The sequence below is a fragment of the Pelophylax lessonae genome (assembly GCF_965119305.1).
Source record: "Pelophylax lessonae genome assembly, chromosome: 1".
NCBI lineage: Eukaryota > Metazoa > Chordata > Amphibia > Anura > Ranidae > Pelophylax > Pelophylax lessonae.
This window is the reverse complement of record NC_138768.1, coordinates 276,824,266-276,845,241: the sequence shown is the minus strand read 5'-3', so window position 1 is coordinate 276,845,241 and position 20,976 is coordinate 276,824,266. Positions and strand designations below refer to the sequence as shown.

Sequence of the window (20,976 nt, the reverse complement as noted above, 5' to 3'; positions counted from 1 at the left end):
CTTTGGTACTTAAAAAACTCCATAGGCAAGGCTTTAAAATATTTCTACAGGTTACCAGTGTAGAGTTAAGCCTCATACACACGCACCGATTGTTGGCCGACTGATCGGCCGTCTTTTGTCCAGTGTTGGTTGAAATGTGCTCTAGACTGCACACGAATTTTGTCGGCCAACAATAACCAACTGCAGAAGTGATGTCATGTGATGGTTTACTTTCCGTGTGTTTTTTCTTCTCTGAGCATGCCCAGTCTTGATCATCACATTTTTGTCGGCCGAAATCTGTACTGACTGAGGAACAATCGGCCGTTCTGCTGACGGCAAACAAAAATTTTATAGCCTGCACACCAGATTTTGTTCGGCCGAAAAGTCGCAGTCGGAAGCATCATACTAACAAGCCGACAATCGGCCGATCGGACGACGGACGAAAATCTACGGCCAACAATCGGTGCGTGTGTACGGGGCTTTACAGAGGAGGTCTAGGGCTAGAATTATTGCTCTCACTCTAACGATCGCGGCAATACCTCACGTGTGGTTTGAACACCATTTACATATGTGGGCACAACTTGTGTATGCATTCCTTTCTGCGCGAGAGCTCGGAGGGACAGGGCGCTTTACATTTTTTTTATTTTATTTTACCTTTTTTTTTTTTTTTCTTTAAAAAAAAATTTTTAGATCACTTTTATTCCTATTACAAGGAATGTAAACATGCCTTGTAATAGAAATAAGCAGGACAGGTCCTCTTTAATGTGAGATCTGGAGTCAAAAAGACCTCAGATCTCAAATCTACACTTAAAAACGAAAAAAAAAGTAAAGAGGAAGTAAACCCTCCTCAAAGTTGTACCTATAGGTAAGCCTATAATAAGGCTTACCTATAGGTACTGTAAATATCTCCTAAACATGTACCGTTTAGGAGATATTTACCTTACATGCAGCCAGTGACGTCACTGGCGCATGCGCTCTGAAGGAACGGCCGCTCGTGCCGTAGAGGTAAGCGGGCGGCACGGCTGGGGCTCGTTCTAAGGTATTTCATAATGAGCTAGTATGCAATGCATACTAGCTCATTATGTGTTTCTCTTTCAGGGTGGAAAAAAAAATGTGGGTTTACAACCTCTTTAATTTTTAAGGGTGTTGGGAGGAAGCGACGTATGACGTCGCTCTGGTCCTTCAAGGCCATATAGTCGAGTGGGGGCCATCTTGCCCTCACTTGACTTCCTGCCTAGGACTCCATCGGACCGGATTGGTTTCCCCGCTACCGATGGCTCCAGTAAGCAGGGAAAACTACTGGGGGGGGTGGACCTTTCCTTCTGCCCATAAAAGTGATCCCACGACGAATCTGCCGCTGGGAACACTTTTATGTTAAAGCGGCCCGCCCTCCGCTTAAAAAATACCGGGGTTATGGCAGACATCTGCTGCCATAACCCCGGTATTTAACGTCAAATTACTGACGGAAAACTGCGGCGGGCAGTCCGTAAGTGATTAGTATAGTTATCTGAAAATACAATACAAATACATTACAACACATTACATCACTTCTGAATTTTTTAGTCTGGCGTGTGAGAATTTTCATACCATTAATACACTCTTCATTTTTAATATGCAACTAACATGCAAAGAAAAATGGACAATCTGCTGTCAGATTTTCAGATGGTGTATACGGGCTATTACAGTCACATTTTAGTTAGCTGTGGATCATACTTGGGTCTGTTGATAAATACATTCACCCACAATTCACACATTTTCCCATTCAGATTCCATTGGGAAAATCCTAGGTGAAAGCGGTGTATAAAGAATTTCCATAGACCCCTTTGTGTCCGTGATTGCTAGCGAACACTACTGTCTATGGTGACCAGCAATCAAGGTTCTTATCACATATGATCCCCAAGAAACGAAATCCACCTCCTCTCCCTACAAGAGTCACCTTTACTGGCATACCTCATGATACCTCTCCTGTCCATAGGTCTGAATTTTACCAGCAACCCTACAGAGCTCCCCCTCCCCTCTCAGTCACATTTTATGTCCCCCTCTGCATGCTTTTATGAGATTGCAGCTTTTCTTATACTTAAAGCCCTCACATTCACATGTAACGTTACAGTAACTTCCTCCACGTGCTGCCTTTCCTTGTTGAAGCAGAACTTCCGGTTCACCCGCTGAGGAGTATGGGAAATGTAGTGTTAGGTCTAAAGAGCCGTGACGTCAGTGGGTGAGTGTGTCCTGTGAAGGACGTTCAGTGTAGTGTGTGCCCCGTATTCTGTCCAGGTCCCCCAGCAGTCCACTATCACTATATTATGGAGGCTGCTCGGGTTAGGAGGAGGTGATTAGGATAGGACTTTGCTGTGCTCTGTGCACACGGACGGGATGTGTGATGTAATCGATGACGTCAGGAATAATACGTAACAAGACAAGTCATTGTATACAGAGTGTTACTGCTGTCTGTCTTTCCCAGAACCTCCCTGGGTGCAGTGTGATGGTGTACCCCCCTTTAGACCCTTGTGATATAGAAGGGGGTCCCAGCTGTCATGTCCTCTTCCTGTTAGGGTTGTTTCTACAACGAGGTGGGTGGTATGGGAGGGGGAGTCACTTCCGGTAGCACCACGATTTAAAGCCATATGCCACCTTTGGGATCTGGTTTTATGTCACACATACTGTCAAAAGTATAGGGACGCCTGTCTTTACATGCACATGGACTTTAACCACTGGCCGCCGTAGTTTTACAGCAGCAGGTCGGCTCTGTCTCGCAAAACGACGTACCTGTACGGCCACTAGTGGGAGCGCGCGCTGATTGGCTACAGGTGAGCCAATCAGTGGGTCCGGCGGCCACGATCGCTCCCGTAGAGACAGAACGGCGGTCTGCCGCTGTAAGCACGGCAGACCGCGGTTCTGTCAGTATTGAACACAGGGCTCCTGTGTTCCTCCTATTTAGGAACACAGTTCTCTGTGTTCATGCAGCAAGCCCATCCCCCTCACCGTTAGAAAGCACCCCCTAGGGACACATTTAACACTTTGATTGCCCCTGGTGTTAACCCCTTCCCTGCTAGTGTCATTAGTACAGTAACAGCGCAAATTCTTAGCACTGATTACTGTAGTAATGTCACTGGTCCCCCCAAAAATGTCAGGTGTCCGATCTGTCCGCTAAAATGTCGCAGTCCCGCTAAAAATCAATGATCGCCACCATTACTAGTAAAAATATAAATAAAAATGAGATAAATCTTACCCCTAGTTTGTAGACGTGATAACTTTTGCGCAAACCAATCAATATACACTTTTTGGGATTTTTTTAACCAGAAATATGTAGCAGAATACAAATTGGCCTAAAATGATGAAAACATTTTATTTTTTTTTATTGGGAATGTTATATAGCAGAAAGTAAAAAAATATTGTTTTTTTTTTTTTTTTCAGAATTGACGCTCTTTTTTTGTTTATAGCGCAAAAAGTTAAAATCACACAGGTGATCAAATACCACCAAAAGAAAGCTCTGTTTGTGGGAAAAAAGGACGCCAATTTTATTTGGGTACAGCGTCACATGACAGGGCAATTGTCAGTTAAAGTAACACAGTGCCGTATCGCAAAAATGGTCTGGTCATTAAGGGGGTAAATCCATCCGGTCCCAAAGTGGTTAATGCGGATCTTCACTGCATCTGAGCATCACAACCCAAAAACGCTATTTAATGAATTTTTAATATTCAAAGCAAACTTTCCCATCCATCCATGTCTCCATGCTTTATTTTGATGAGAAATCTCTTTGAAAAACTCCTATAGACACACTCCTAAACCTTGTGGACAGCCTTCCCAGAAGAGTTGAAGCTGGTATAGCTGCAAAGGGTGGGCCAACTCAATATTGAACCCTACAGACTAAGACTGGGATGCCATTAAAGTTCACGTGCGTGTAAAGGCAGGTGTCCCAATACTTTTGGTATTATAGTGCATATAAGGACTCCTGTACCATTGCTCCTAACTGTCCCTGATTTTGAACAAAGTCCCTCTTTCCTCCTTATTTGTCCCTCATTTTGGTGTGATCCATATAGTTGTATATACAATTCACTATTTATTATAAAAAAAAAAAAGTGTTTCCCAGTACTTAACCTTTCATCCAATTTCTATATTTCTGTATTTGTAAATTTCAAAAGTCAGTATAAGGGAATAGTAGTGGTTACAAAAAAAGCACTTGTAGGTTTAAAGGGATTGTAAAGGCAGGGATTGATTTTTTATCTTAATGCATTCTTTGCACTAAGATTAAAAAGCCTTCTGTGTGCAGCAGCCCCTCTAATACTCAGCAGAGCCCATCTTTATCCACCGATGTTGCAGGAGTGTCTCAGCTGCCCAGACTCCCCTCCTCATTGGCTGAGGCAGCAGCGTGGCACGCTTGGCTCCCACTGCTGTCAGTCAAAGTCTGTCAGCCAATAAGGAGAAAGAGGGGACTGGTCTGGGTTATGGATGTGTTTGAATGGACAAAGGGAGCTGTGACTCGGCTCGGGTGCCCCCATAGCAAGCTGCTCGCTATGGGGCCACTCAACTGGAGGGAGGGGCCAGAAGCACAGAAAAGGGACCTGAGAAGAGGAGGATCCGGACCTCTCTGTGCAAAACCATTACTCTGAGCAGGTAAGTATATCATGTTTGTTACTTAAAAAAAAAAAAAACGAGACTTTACAATAATTTTAACTAATAATTTTTTTGTATAACTCTCCTTTAACCACTTGCTGACCACCCCATAGAATATTTACGGCTACAGGGCGGCCACACTGTGCAGAATCACGTATATATACGTGGCCCTGCACTTCCAGGTTTTGGGCGTGAGCCCGGGGAGTTAGGAAAGCCCCTATTTAGAGGCCAGGCGTATACCCATGCAGCAAGGTGCTGTAGGAGAATGCTGAGTGAGCCAAAAAGAGCTGGGTAGCTAGGTAATATAACCTAACAAGAGCAGAAGTACCGCTGAAGAGAGTCAGGTGGCTTAGCATTTTCGGATGTTTTGCTGTGTGATGCTGACAACCCTGCCTGGGCAACCGTTGTGCTGTGAACATTGAGTTTCATTTCCAAGAAAAGTGGGCTGCAAGCCATCAAAACCTACAAGTTTGGACTGGCACAACACATTAAACCACATCAGCCACACAAGCTAACGATTGCTCATATCACTATATATAGCATTTTTGCTACATGTATATTGGAATCTTTGTATAACTAGTTAGTAGTAAAAATGTCAGGGATTGTATCGACACTAAAATAAGAGTGGAAGTGGCTTTGCTACGTATTGTTTGAGCCTCCAGCAAGAACAATCGGCAGCACAGTAATAGTATCACTTAGTCCAGGATCACATCAATGCAGACACAGTTGATGTGTTTTTCAGGCACCTTTTACAGTGCGTTATGCGTTTTTAAACCCACGTTTTTGATGCCTTTTTGCATGCAGTTTTTATGCGTTTTGTGGGGTTTTGTTTCCCTTTAAAAAACTTTTTAGCTGTGCCCAAAAGTTTTGAAAATTACAAAAATATACATTTCTACAAAGTTTGCTGCTTCAGTGTTTTTAGATCTTTGTGTCAGATGTTACTATGGTATGAGATAGTAGGATGTAGGGCGCTCTGAGCAACTAGAGTCTAACCAGAGAAATGTCCACAGTATAAAAAAGTTCAATATTGTAAGTAGTGGTGAAGCAGGGTTGGTGTGGATACAACACTGGGCAGCACTCCAGGAGAGAAGCAGACTCTGGTAAAAAGCAGTAGTACCACGGAATGAAGAGGTAGCCAATCATGGCTGTCCTGTCAGTGTCTCCTCTGTTGATTCCTCTCTGCTAGCCAGATTGGGATCATCTCCACCACACCACACTGGATCACATCTTGACTACCTCCCACTGGACTTACCCCATTTTGGTGAGCCTTCTTTTTCCATTTATCCTGTAGGTGTGTTTTTTAATAGCAAGATAAAAAGTTTTATGATACTGCACTTAGAGGCGCCTCTCTCTCTTTCCTGTTACTATGGTATACTGAAGTATAATTACAAGCATTTCATAAGTGTCAAAGGCTTTTATTGACAATTTAAGTTTATGTAATGAGTCAATATTGGCAATGCTGACTCTTCTTTTTCAGGATCTCTGCAGTTCGCCCTGGCATGCTGTCAATCAACTTCTGGGCCACATCCTGACTGATGGCAGCCCATTCTTGCATAATCAATGCTTGGAGTTTGTCAGAATTTGTGGGGGGGGGTTTGTTCATCCGCCTCTTGAGGATTGACCACAAGTTCTCAATGGGATTAAGGTCTGGGTAGTTTCCTGGCAATGGACCCAAAATTTTGATGTTTTGTTCCCAAGCCACTTAGTTATCACTTTAGCCTCATGGCAAGGTGCCGGGAAAAAGCATTGTTCATCACCAAACTGTTCTTGCATGGTTGGGAGAAGTTGCTCTCAAAGGATATTTTTGTACCATTCCTTAATCATGGCTGTGTTCTTAGGCAAAATTGTGAGGGAGCTTTATTGTTGGCATGACACAGGACTGATGGTAGCGCTCACCTTTTCTTCTCCGGACAAGGTTTCTTCCGGATGCCCCAAAAAATCGCAAAGGGGATCAGAGTAAATGACTTTACCCCAGTCCTCAGCAGTCCATTCCTGTACCTTTTGCAGAATCTTAGTCTGTCCCTGATGTTTTTCCTGGAGACAAGTGGCTTCTTTGCTGCCCTTCTTGACACCAGGCCATCCTCCAAAAGTCTTCACCTCACTGTGTGTGCAGATACACTCACATCTGCCTGTTTCCATTGCCGAGCCCGTGGTGGTGCCCGATTCTGCAGCCAAATCAACTGTAGGAGATGGTTCTGGTGCTTGCTGCATTTTCTTGTGTGCCCTGAAGCGTTTTTCACAAATGCCGTTGAAATGTTTTTTATGGGATTAAGTTTATTTTCATGGCAAATAGGGACTTAGCAGTTTTTTGCAATTCATCTGATCACTCTTCAAAATATTCTGGAGTTTATGCAAATTGCCAGCAGACTTTGTGAAAATTAATATTTGTGTCATTCTCAAAACTTTTGGCCACAGCTGTATATAGCTGGTTACTAAGGAGCGGGCCAGGGAGCCGCCCGCCGTGTCCTTAACGACAACCCGATAAATCATGGCCTGTCATCGGGGGGAACCCTGATTGTAAAAAAAATAAAAAATTGCCGGCAAAGACCCTTCAGGTCTGGTATGGATTTTGAGGGGAACCCCACGCCAAAAAGAAAAAACGAGCACCCCTCCCCTTCCTGAACAATATCAGGCCGCTTGCCCTCAACATTATAGCAGTTGTGCTATGTCCTGTAGAGGCCAGCAGGTGGACCCTCAATGCTTGAAAATCAACACTCCCTGAAAGTGTCAGATTCTGCTATGTCATCTAGAACAGTGCTCCCCAACCTTTTTATGGCCGCTGAACGTCAACGTTTGATAATTTTACCATGGCCCGCTGAGAGACGGTTCACATTACCGCAACCAGAAAGTCGCCCCATGAAGGAGCGACTTTTTAGCGTGACTTTGAAGAGACTTGTACTAGGAAGAGACTTGTGCACTACTTTGAAGAGAAATGATAGGCGACTTTGTCTGTGGGGAATGCCTGGGTAATCTTTTTCCTTCCTGGAAAGTCTGATAACAAGTTGCTTGAAAATAGATAAGGATCCGACTTAGAGGCGACTCCCATTGAAGTCTATGTGCACAAGTCAGATACAGGTCGCCTTGAAGTAGTACAGGAACCTTTTCTGAAGTCGGAGCGACTTCAGTAGTGCATATTAATTTACATTGAATTTGTAATGACAAGGAACTTGGGGTGACTTGAGGGCACAAAAGTCGTGTCCCAAGTCGGAGTAGTATGAACTGGCTCTGAGGGGGGAACGTTGATTGTTTATATTTTAGTTTGTTTTGATTTAATCATTTTAATTTAATTGTATTTAAACATGCCTTCAAAATAAAATACAGTTACACCAAAAAATGAATATACAGTAAAGTGATTTAACATTCTAACTCACTAGAACGCTAAATCAATGAGAACCCTGAGCTTGTTTCCTTGCAAGGAGATGGTTCCACCTGGGGGTAATAGGAGACAATGACACCCGAAGTGTGTTGCTTACCAGTGAACAGAGAGAAGAGCGATACACACCTTCTCTTTACCAAAGCTACAATGCCACTGCTGCTTGCAGCCGCTCGGCTCCAGACGTCACCTAAAACCGCCCCAATATCAGGATATTTTGCACATGCGCGGTATTGGTGCGGCTTTAGGTGACAGCTCTCAGCTCCCGGTTAACCTCTCGTCCATGGAAAGTCGCACAAACCCGAGAGAATTACACCACAGTAAATAAAATGGAAATAATTTAATGTTCCTTGGGCGGCCCAGTACCATTTGATCCACGGACCGGTACTGGTCCGCGGCCCGGGGATCACTGATCTAGAACATTCTGTTTGCTTCTTCAGAGACAGGTAGTGTAGGAAGCAGGAGAGGTGAGGATTCAGTGTGTTCTATTCAATGATAATTTTATTTTTAAAGAGGTTGTAAACTCAGTTAAATTTTTTATTTTTTTTTTACAAGCTGAAAGACAAACACATAATGAGCTAGTATGCATTGCATACTAGCTCATTATGAAATACTTACCTTAGAACGAGCCCCGCCGTGCCGTCCGCTCACCTCTATGACGGGGCGACATGTCCAGTCGCCCATCTTCTGGGATCGCGGCATCCGGCCATCTGATTGGCCGGAGCCGCGGTGACGTCACTCCCGCGCACGCGCGGGAGCCGACGGTCACGGCACGGGGCTTTGAAGGAATGGCACCAGCGGCCGTTCCTTCAGAGCGCATGCGCCAGTGACGTCACTGGCTGCATGTAAGGTAAATATCTCCTAAACGGTACATGTTTAGGAGATATTTACAGTACCTATAGGTAAGCTTTATCATAGGCTTACTTATAGGTAAAAGTGTCAGAGGAGGGTTTACTTCCTCTTTAGGATTGAATTTAAGAGGAGAATTCCAGACAAAATTCAGCCATATGTATGTTTGTATATTATTTTTTCCTGTATGTTTTGGATGTACTGTGTGAAAGTAAAGAAGTAAAAAGTTCCAAAATTTACAGTATGTAGCTCACAACAGGCAATGGATCTTGTGTCAAATATTATCCACCTTAACTTCCAAGCAGCCACTACATACAATGCAGTTGCTCCCTGCAGAGACTGTCCTCCGTCAGCAATTACAAATTGAACATTAGTAAAAAGAAGCTAATTTGTAAATTCTGATCTTAGTTTGCAGGCACACATATAAAACAATTGGAGGAGGAAATACGTATAACATGCACAGGCAGAATTGACTGGTTACCCTTATCCTGACTGATGTTGTATTTTAAAATCTCTATTGTACTAGATCACAGAACTCTTTGACGTGTATTCTATTTCTCTTGCAGAAGGTAAACTATGCTCAGAGCATTTTAACAATGTGGATCTCTGTCACAAAATGCGCTCTTTTGTTTCGAAAGCAGAGCATTGCCTTGTTCAGACGCAGCCTCTCGGAATATGTCCCAGTCTGTCCACCGGCTGATCCAAATGAAGTGGAGCGTCTCCAGGACTTTGTGCTCTGCTCTCAGAGACTGTTTGTCATGACGGGTGCAGGAATCTCCACAGAATCAGGAATCCCGGATTACCGCTCAGAGGGAGTGGGACTGTATGCCAGGACTGAACGTAGACCCATTCAGCATGCAGAGTTTGTCAGAAGTCAGGATGCTCGCAGGCGATACTGGGCCCGAAACTTTGTAGGGTGGCCACAGTTTTCATCCCATAAGCCCAATATGGCTCACATGGCTCTATATAACTGGGAAAAGACTGGGAAACTGAATTGGTTAGTGACTCAAAATGTTGATGCCTTACATGCTAAAACTGGACAGCGCCGTCTGACTGAGTTGCATGGTTGCACCCACAGGTAATGAGGACAAAGTTTTATGACTATTCAATACTGTAATGCTTTTCTAATCTTAAAGCAGAGTTCCACCCAAAAGGGAAAGTTTCAAGGCTTCCTTTTCACGAAATTGCTCTTTTTTTTTTGGGAAGGGGGGAGCAGGTACCTGGTTTTGACAAGTACAGTAAACCCCCGCTCCATCGCGGTTCAGTTTTTGCGGTCCCGGTATATTGCGTTTTTTTTTGTAATGTTATTTTACTATATAAATCATTAAAAATTAAATATTTTTGTGTTTTCCGTAGATCTTGCTATGTCTCTCAGTATCTTTTATGTGTTTAAATGAGTTTCTATTGTTTTAAAAGTGTATTTAAAGACCTTAAAATGCTTTTACACGTACAGTGACAGTAAAAAAAATATGCCTGCAATGCATTTTAATAGGGTTTTTCTATTTCGCGGATTTTTACTTTTCGCGGCTGGGTCCGGAACGTAACCCCCGCAATGGAGGGGGGTTTACTGTACCCACTCCCACTAGGCAATCCGAGCAGAAGTTCTTCCATCCTCCTCCCTCCCCCCAGTCTTCACAATGTGCACACACATGCGCAGTGGGAACCTGGCTATGACACAGATGAGATGCTAGTGCCAGGGACAGAAGACCGAGGGAATGGATGGCTTGGGTGAGCACATCGCTGGATCCTGGGATAGGTGAGTGTCTGTTTATTAAAAGTCAACAGCTAGAGTTTTTGTAACTATGTATAACTATGTATAAAATATCCATACCTAGAATTCACCCTTAAAAAAAAAACTTCTAACTACTCCTTCCAAGTTGTCCCTCCTCTGTTTATATTTCCTTGGTGGTTTCCATCTAGAAATAATGCAATCATGAAAAAGCCAGTGAGAGCCATGTTATGTGAAGTTCTAGATACCCACAGCTGTGTTTCTGATGAATTTTGGGATTGTGGATCCTAGTTTTAGGTATATAGGGGTGTAGAGAATTGCGCAGAAAATGGAAAGCAGACTTGGTGAAAACAATGAAATAGGTCTCTATAAGGGAGATATAGGCTATGTGGGGAATTTATCAAAACTGTAGCAGACAGAATCTGGAGCTGCTGTGCTTGGTAACCATCAGATTCTATCTTTAGTGTATTCCATTAAGTTTTGAAAATGAAAGATAGAAGCTGATTGGCTGCTAGGTAGAGCTGCTCCAGATTCTGGCTGCTCCATTTTTTGATACATTGTATATTCCCCTTAATGTATATACATAGTGTATATATAACTATATATACATACCATTTCAGGTTTTGTCCTTTGTTATATGATGACAAAATAAATAAGCAGATTTTACCTTCAAATAGAAATTGAGGCAGCTAACATTAAAAGCAAATCCTAATTTTTTTTTTTAAAGTTTAGCTAGGCCCCCCCAACCACCAGTCACTGAGCATCTCTATAACATAGTAAGGCTAAGTTTGACATTCAATTGGGAGGTGGAAGGGACCAGGGCCAAGCTGAGATTTTACAGGAAAAGCCAGGATTTGCATTTAACCTCAGCTTCCACAGTATCTGTATGCAGTCATTATTTTGACATGTGGCTTTTACTGAAGATTATCTCAGCTAATGCATTTTTTCATTGAATTGCCTGAGTTTTAGACAGGTATACTTTAAGCCTCCAGATGCCATGGAAGGGAACATATGTAGCACAAGTAAGGAAAACATCCCCTCTATCCTCTGTCTGTGGAATTTGGTCCTGATTATTTTTTTTTTGCTTCTTTTTAGGGTGATTTGTCTGGGCTGTCAAAAAGTGAGCAGCAGATTTGAGCTTCAAGAACGTTTCATAGCTCTCAATCCATCTTGGAATGAACAGGCTAATGGGGTTGCACCAGATGGTGATGTATTCTTGACTGATGAGCAAGTGTCCAATTTTCGTGTCCCACCCTGTGACAAGTGTGGGGGTATTCTGAAGCCACAGGTGACATTCTTTGGTGATACAGTAAACAGAGAATTGGTGTTCTCTCTATATGAGAACCTAGGGCAAGCGGATGCCATGCTGATAGTGGGCTCCTCACTGCAGGTAAAGCACATTCCTCAATCCCAATTTAATACGTAAATGTTCAGATATATTTTAAATTTACAAGCAAAATATACAGATATCTAGCCTCTGCAGTCTGCATATATATGTAAATAGACTATAGGTTAGATAAAGGGAACAAAGGGCAGACAGCTAAATACACTTTTACATTTTTAATCAACCATCCTTGTGCAACACTACAAGCATAGGTTTATGTTAACAGTTGGTAAATGGGCACTTTAAATCGGAGTTCCACCCAAAAGTGGAACTTCCGCTATAGGTAGTTCTAACCCCCTGACATGCCATTTTTTTTGGGGGGGGAGCGGGTACCTAGTTTTGACAGCTACCCGCTCCCACTTCCGCTCGGAGCGCCACGGCGCCCTGAGCGGAAGTTCTCCTCTCCCCCTCCCTCCCTGCAATCTTCTGGGACATGTCAGAGGTCCCAGAAGATTGCCGGCCTGTCACAGCCGGGTGCCCACAGCAGTGATGCTGGCGCCGCAGAGCAGAGAGGGAGAAGATGGCGCATCGCTGGACCGTGGGACAGGTGAGTGTGTGTTTAGGCTGGAATTCCGCTTTAAGTCAGTAATAAACCTAAAACTAGAAACTGTAACATATTGCTGCTTTCCAATCATTAGATACTGTGGCTGCATTCGTTTTATTTTTTTAGACTTTTTCCTCTCACTTTTTCCTTGCTGATCTGGTCAGGAATACAGTACACCTCTTGTATTAGAATGCCTCCACTCAGGATGAAAGAACACAGGGGGCACATTTGGACAGCAGCATTGTCAGCCTGATGGGGGGGAAATGTTAGATGTAGTAGCAGATACAGTAACGGTTAATTAAAGCCACCTTCTGAACTGTGGCCATGACTTTGCTAGCAAACAGGTCACTATGCCCCCCAGACATCCCCACTTGCGCCCTTGGGAGGTTATCGTTGGTTTCCGCCCGGGGAAGAGTAGGGCTTCTTTGGTTTCTGGGGCTCTGATGGGAGAGTTGCCTGTGCTAAATTTGCTCCACAGGGTACCCTATTGCCTCTTACCATCTTACAATCACCCTAGGTGTCACTCCCTTTGAAACTTGGAGATATTTCCAAGTATCAGACTTTCTCCACAAACTGCAACCCAAAATTCGGTCTTTTGATACCCATACTACTTTTGAATCCTTGCGTATTAACCTCCTGGATCCAAAACACCTGTTATTCCAAATGTACAGGCTAGTTCTGGGCTCGCAGTCCTTAGTGGTCCAGTATGATATTAGAGAATGGGAGAAAGAACTGGGTCAGGAGTTTACCCCCTCTCAAGTTCAGAGGATATTTAAAATTATACATTCCACTTCTGTTAGCTCTTGTATCCAAGAATCCCTTTTTAAATGTATTGCTAGACGGTACAGAACCCCATCCCGTCTAGCTCAAATGTTTCTGACAGTAGGCGCCAGATGCTGGAGAGGATGCGGACAGCGGGCTCATTCCTCCATTTGTGGTGATCTTGTCCCAAGATTAGGACCTTTTTGGAGGCCATCACCCCGTGGATCAAAAAGATGACTATCTGACCCATAGGGAGCTCTCCTTTACACTTTCTTTTCCACGGGGTTCTATCCTCCTTAAGGTTATATAAGGACTGTTACTCCCCACTTGCTCAACGCTGCCAAATTCCTGATTCCCAGGTTTTGGAAACAAGCCACCGGTCCCTCTACTGTAGACTTTAAGAAGGAGGTGGATGCTACTATAGAGGCAGAGCATTGGATATATACTGCTGGAGACCAATATGACAAATGTAAAAATATCTGGTCAGGCTGGATGTATTTTTCCTCAGAGATACTAGCAGACTAGCTGTAACCCCCATATAATTATTGATAATATGATAGCACATACCACACACTCGCCCCACATTGATATGAGGCTTTGGCTAGTTTTCATAAGTGCTTGATCGACTTCCTACCCCGGGGTTTGGTTTTTTCTTTCTTCTGTTTCTTCTCCTTTGACTTTCAATGTTTCTTGTCCTCGACTGGCTCTCTTTAGTTTTCAGAACCAGTGGTATGTAGACAGAGCACTGGTATTGTGAATATATTTGATGTACTACAGGTCTATTTGGATAACCTGGCATTGTTGTGCTATCTACAACACTCGGGTCTATCTCCCCTCTGCTGACGATGACGTGGGGATAGGTGGAAGGCCCCTGTGTTTTCCTTAATACATTCTACACAAGATCCGTATATTTTGGTTAGCCTGATTGATTGACTATATTAAGCCAGCTCATGTGATGCGAGCCTGTCAGATTTACATTGTATGTTTGCTTAATTTTATATTCTGTATTCTCTCTATTATTTGTAAAAAATTGAATACAATTTTAATTAAAAAAAAAAAAAAAAAAATTGGGGCACCCTCAAGCTAATAGTTTATAAGCAATTACAGTTTTTTTTTTCTGTTTTGGATAAAGGTTTTACATAAAAGCTGATAATTTTAAGCATCCCTAAAACTGCAAGAGAGCTTTAGGAAAACAACAGACATACTGTCTGGATAACCAGATGAGAATAAAAGCCTAAAAAAGTATACTAATGCAGCCATCACAGCTAAGAATTAGTCAACTGCAATGTGATAAATATTTGCTTTTGTGTTTAATACTGCTTTAAAGAGGTTGTAAACCCGTTTTTTTTTTTTTAACCCTGAAAGAGAAATACACAATGAGCTAGTATGCATCGCATACTAGCTCATTATGAAATACTTACCTTAGAACGAGCCCCCGCCGTGCCGCCCGCTTACCTCTATGACAGGCGACATGTTCAGTCGCCTGTCTTTCGGGATCGCGGCATCTGTCCATCTGATTGGCCGGAGCCGCTGTGACGTCACTCCCGAACACGCACACGGGAGCCGACGGTCACGGCACGGAGCTCTGAAGGAACGGCACCAGCGGCCGTTCCTTCAGAGCGCATGCGCCAGTGACGTCACTGGCTGCATGTAAGGTAAACGGTACATGTTTAGGAGATATTTACAGTACCTATAGGTAAGCATTATCATAGGCTTACCTATAGGTAAAAGTTACAGAGGAGGGTTTACTTCCTCTTTAAAGCAGTACTAAACCACAGAGTTTAAAAAAAAAAAATCCCCTGCAAGGCAATGGCATAATGTGCTAGTATGCATCGCATATCAGCACATCATAAAATATTTACCATAGAATAAAGAACTCCATCAGTGCGCTGTCACCACTGACAGGGCTTCCATCTTCCCACGGTCTTCTTTCTGGGTTTGCTGGCTCGGGTCTTGTAAATTGGCTAAGTTGCGATGACGTAACTGCGCAGGGGAGTCACGGGTTACAGCACAGAGCTCTGAAGGAATGGCACAGGAATGCCGTCCCTTTAAAACGCATGCGCCGGTGATGTCATCGTCTGCATCTAGTGTTAATATCTTCTAAACTGTGCAAGTTTAGGAGATATTCACTGTACCTATAGGTAAGCCTTATTATAGGCTTACCTGTAGGTACAAGTTCAAAAGCAGAGTTTACTACCACTTTAAGAAGACAAACTAAGTTGCATATTACAATGCCCCACTATTTTAGAAACCTAGACACCAATGTTATATGGTGGGTTATATTTAAGGATCTAAACACAATTTTTGTTCACACTGAAGTCCTTTCACAAGAAATCAGTGGAATTGCCATATGCATGCATTGCTAGGTTAGAATTCTTGACTGCATGCCAAAACTTTGTTGGGTGAGGTTTAATTACAATGACACAGAGTGCATCCACCTTATGTTTAAGACATGAAAAACATTGAACGTTAATGGATAACTAAAACCATGGGCTGAGAATGTGTGGTATTAACTGAGAACAGCAGCTGACCTTCTCAGGCAAATTGAAATGTGTTTCTAGCCATGGGGATAAAACAGGTTTGTTATAATTAAAGCGGTGTTCCAGCCTCCCCCTCCAAAAATTAAAAGTCAGCAGCTACACATACTGTAGCTGCTGACTTTTAATATTAGGACACTTACCTGTCCTGGAATCTAGCGATGCCGGCTGTCGGGTTCTGCCGCCACTATTGCCGGTAAGGGAACCCGGCAGTGAAGCCGGTTCACTACCGCGCATGCGCGAAGCCAGCGGCGCTCAGTAATTGGCCCGAAAGTGGAGGGGGAAGAAGGGTGGCCGAAACCTCTGACGTACCTCACCGCGGCAAGGACCGACGAAAGTGGGGATGGTACCTGTTAAAAGCAGGTACCTGCTCCCCCCTGAAAGGTGCCAAATGTGGCACTGGAGAGGGGGAGGAGACAGATAAGCAGAAGTTCCACTTTTATTATATTGCAGCTTACCAGTTCTTAGATGTGGTTGTTCCATTAGTTCTTTCTCTTAAGGCTTTTTTACTTTTTTGCCTAATGATCCAACCAGGAAGTTTGTCATTTTTTTCAACTTCCTTGAAGGGTCCTGTCACATGGGCTTTCCATTTGTGCCTTTTTCATCTTTCCTTTTTTGTATGAAAAACAGACAATAATTCCTTCCTTTGGACTTGCGAATGTAAATGGATGCTCATCTGTTTACATCCACTTATATCCATGACCATTCAGGTCCATTTTTTGTGAACAGAACAAGGCTGTGATCTATTCTGTTTAGATGGATGTTAACTGATGTTATACTTACCTGCTCTGTGCAATGGTATTGCAAAGAGTGGTCCCTTTTCTCCTTTTCTGGGTCCCGCCCCCCCCCCCCCCCCCCCGGTGCTCTTGGCTTCTCTTTCCTTTTGAATGCCCTCATAACAAGCCTTTTGCTATGGGGGCACTTATGTAGGCTCTGTCCCAAGTCGGGCTCTATTAGTCTACAGACACACAGTGCAGCTCTGCCCTAATACTGCTCCCTCCTCGCAGGATTTGATTGACAGCAGCAGGAGCCAATGGACCCCGCCAATGCTGCCTCTGTTCCTGTGAGGAGAGAGAGCAACTCTGCTGCTCTCAGGCACAGTGCTGGATTGAGATGAGACTTATGAGTGTACTGATCATAGAAGGTTTTTTGCCTTAATAAAGAGAATGCATTATGGGTAACAAAAAAAAAAAAAAATCACTGTATGTGAAGTGAACTAAACTAAACTGAATTGATCTAAACTGAAGACTGATGTGCAGACCGATGTAACCTGAATCACTATTCATCATTTATCAAAAGTGTGACTAAACCTATGACGCTCATGTGAAAGAACCCTAATAGACCAAGCTGTCTAAAAAAAGTGGCAGTTAGAGGGCTGAGACTAACCATTTAACACTGACAGGGGTGCCTACAGTGGTCAGATTTTATTAATTTATGTAAAACCTTTTTCCAAAAAAAAAAAAACTGCCTATAAAGTGTTAGCTGGAGTTAGGCTTTAATTGTTGGTCACTCCTAAAATCCATCTAAATTCTCTAGTCCATCTAGCACTGGACTGTGGCTGTCTAAGGGTGGCTACGTTGCTGCTCCATACATAGAGCGGAGGAGTGGGGGTAGCCACCTTAAGACAGAAATTGTGGTACTGGCCAGATCACCAGGTGAAAACAGAGAGGAAAAAGCCTTAAAAAAGAAAACGAATGCAGTCCCCACATCTAAGGATTAGAAAGCTCAAGATACAAAATTTGTCGTTTTGGGGTTTAGACACATTTTAGAATTAAAATAAGAAAAAGACATGACTGGATAGTTCTTAACTCTAGTGCTAAATCATATTTAGAAATACATCAGTCCAATAGAAAAACAAGATATGAGTTTAAAATGAATACTTTCTGAAATTGCTAAATGTTAACACCTAGGCCCCTTTCACACAGCCGGACCGTTCAGATCCGCCTGTCCGTTTTTTTTGGCGGATCTGAACGGTCCCCCCATGCATCCCTATGGGGCATCAGATGTCAGCGGAGACATGTCCGCTGACATCCGATCCGTCAAATCTGGACGGATGGAAACCCTATTTTTCATCCGTCCAGCGGATTGGATGGGATCGGATGAGAACGGACAGACGGTCCCTTCCCATCCGATTCCCCCATAGAGATGTATGGGTAACTGACAGCTGTGTCTCCGCACACAGCACGGAGACACAGCTGTCATCCTCCTGCTCAGCAGGGGATCGGCAGATCGATCCCCCGCTGAGATAAACGGAGTCTGTCCGACTCAGTGTGTGAAAGAGCCCTTACCACTTTTACCTCTTCTCCTTGAAATGAGAGAGTAATTAAAACACCATGCAGTGTGTCTGACACCTTGACAGATTATAGACTCATTCACAGGGGTGTCAGTTTCTACTGCCCTCTCAAAAGCAATCCACGGTGGATCTCTTTTCAGAGGGCGGCAAAGCCGGGTTTCTAGCTTTTCTGGAGGTGATCCTGCCGCCTTCTGATTGTGTGTTGTTATTTGTTTATTGGTTCTTTTTTTCTCCAGCCCAACATGGATTTTGTATAGAAATATTGTGCTACAACAGTGAGCCAAGCACTTGGCTCGCAATTGTGCCGTGGCCTCATTGACTTTAGTAGGTGAGTTTGACAGGCAGTGTCAACTGACCAAACTTGGCATGCCAAGGTAAATTTTCCTTGGCCACAAAGCAAAGCATCGTGGCCGTAACTGCATGTTATGTTATAGACGGGCGGTTAGGGTTGAGAAAACCAAGGCTCAACTGCCTGTTTTTTACCACCCCCTGTCTGTCTGTGGGAAAGAGGACTATGTGTCTGTGGTCTGCAAAACAGAGCTTAATGGTGTTAGAATTGCATCAAGGGTTCACACATAGTGATGGAGAATGGATACATACGTATACAGGTTCTGTTTTTAGTTCTTTTCCTATTTTTCTGTTTTTTAGGTTTATTCCGGCTATAGGTTTGCACTTAAAGCCCAGGAAAAGGGGATTCCTATTGCAATACTTAACATTGGACCCACCAGAGCTGATCATCTTGCAGTGGTTAAAGTCAACACTCGCTGTGGGGATATCTTACCAAAGATAATGTCAGTAAATCAACGTCTGCAGGAAAATGTGAGCTAAATGGCTACTGGATGAGACACCGCAAGCTCCTGTGTGTACATTGGATACAATGTATCATGGTGGAAGAACCTACTCCTGGGTGTACATTGGATACATTGTGTCAAGGTGGAAGAACCTACACCTGGGTGAACATTGGATACATTGTATCATGGTGGAAGAACCTACTCCTGGGTGAACATGGAGCCATAAATAGTTATTATTATTATTGCTACACTACACAAGACTTCTTTATGGTGCTTACTAGGTTCACTTATATACAAATAAAGATTTTTTTTTAATTTATTTAAGTCTTGGCTCTAAATAGATTAGTAGAGCATCATATCTCTTATCTCTCATCTATCTCATATCTCTTAACTAATATAATAAATGCTTGAACATTTCATTGTTAAAAATAAAGGTGTAGCATTTCATACTAAGCATATGCTGGAAAAATTCATAAACATAATGTTAAACCCGTAAGCAGACCCAGAGATATAGACAGCTGAATCTATATATACAGTAAATGTCACTTTTTTATTTTGTAAAAGCTGCCTCCTAGTGCCTCCTGAGCTTCCTCATTGGTCAGTAAGACAGCCCACAACATCAAAGGACAAACAGGAAAGATAGGATGGGGTGGAGCCAAGTTGAGCTTTTACAAGAAACGTCTAGATTTAAAGCGTAACTCCACTTTTGTTGAGAAAAAAACATGGGTGATCTCTGTACATTGCAGGGATTTTAAAACACTTTGTTGCAGATTCCTACCTTTTGTTATTCTGAAGAAATCATTGTTGGTTCCTCTGTGCCTCTGTGCTGAGTGGGTTAAATGGGAGTGGTTTCATAATTATCTATCAGCTGTGGTAGCTGCAGGGCTCTAATGAGGGAAGCTGCTGGGCCTGCATCCCTTTAGACGTGTTTCTATTGGAAGTATCTCACCAAAAGTTACATTTTTGTTGCAGGGGATGCCAGAAATCTGTCTTGTATCTTAGGCAGACTTCTGGGAAAATTGGTGAGCCAATCACACAAGCAGGAAATGATGTTTCTGGGGTGTGGTCAGTACACATTCTGTGCACAGAACAGCTCCAGGTAGCCATATTGTATTGCATTTTCAGAAAATTACAACAGCTGCAGATTTTAAAGGAAAGGTAATTTTTAATAACATTTAATTACAATATGATTTGTGTCGCAATTGTATACGCTATATTGTTTTTTCTTTATTTGTTATTTTTTTCCCCCACGAAAGTGGAGTTACCCTTTAACCACTTCTGGACCGGAAGATTTGCCCCCTTAATGACCAGGCCATATTTTGCGATTTGGCACTGCGTTATTTTAACGGACAATTGCGCGGTCTTGCAATTGATGTCCTTTTTCCCACACAAATAGAGCTTTCTTTTGGTGGTTTTTGATCACCTCTGCGATTTTTTTATTTTTTTGCGCTATAAACAATAAAAGAGCAACAATTCTAAAAAAAAAAACAAACAAACAATATTTTTCACATTTTCATATAACATTCTTCAAAAAAAATTAAAAATCAAAATTTGTTAACATTTTGGGCCAATTTGTTTTCTGCTACATATTTTTGGTAAAAAAAAATCGCAATAAGCGTATTTTGATTGGTTTGCGCAAAAGTTATCGCGACTACTAACTACGGGAAAGATTTATGTCATTTTTATTGTTTTTTTTTACTAGTAATGGCGGCGATCTGCGATTTTTTGCGGGACTCTGACATTGCGGCGGACAGATCGGACCCCTAACTGACATTTTTGACCATTTTGGGTGACCAGTGACATTACTACAGTATTCAGTGCTAAAAATATCCACTGTTACTGTAATAATGACTGGCAGGGAAGAGGTAAAAGGGTAAAAGTCACGTGTTTTTTGACGCAACGCATCAGTAAGAGCTGGGTGACGTCACTTCCGGTCTATGGCCGAGACCGGAAGTATCGGAGTGTACCGCATCGGCGGTTTGTTTGTTGCGGTTTGCTGTTACTTACCTCACTGTAAGTTATTTTATTACTTTCAACAATAAATAATTGATTTTACTACACTATGAGAGCCCCCCTTTAATTATTCAAAAAATTATACTGTGATGTATAACAGTGCTGCGC

General features: G+C 42.8%; 1 protein-coding gene across 1 annotated transcript; it reads left to right on the top strand.

Annotated features, from left to right (window-relative positions):
- The first annotated feature begins 2,155 nt into the window (after nucleotides 1-2,155).
- SIRT4 (sirtuin 4) lies at nucleotides 2,156-18,924 on the top strand. Its single transcript, XM_082258908.1, has 4 exons — nucleotides 2,156-2,197; nucleotides 9,382-9,893; nucleotides 11,640-11,934; nucleotides 18,713-18,924. The coding sequence occupies exons 2-4, from the start codon at nucleotides 9,412-9,414 to the stop codon at nucleotides 18,890-18,892; spliced, it is 957 nt and encodes a 318-aa protein (XP_082115034.1). The 5' UTR covers nucleotides 2,156-2,197; nucleotides 9,382-9,411; the 3' UTR covers nucleotides 18,893-18,924.
- Nucleotides 18,925-20,976: the final 2,052 nt, after the last annotated feature.

Excerpts from the sequence above, each read along its gene's own strand:
- SIRT4 (XM_082258908.1), top strand. The coding sequence starts at position 9,412 with ATGTGGATCTCTGTCACAAAATGCGCTCTTTTGTTTCGAAAGCAGAGC. Across the intron at positions 9,894-11,639 it reads TTGCATGGTTGCACCCACAG|GGTGATTTGTCTGGGCTGTC; the intron begins GTAATGAGGACA and ends GCTTCTTTTTAG. Across the intron at positions 11,935-18,712 it reads TAGTGGGCTCCTCACTGCAG|GTTTATTCCGGCTATAGGTT; the intron begins GTAAAGCACATT and ends TCTGTTTTTTAG.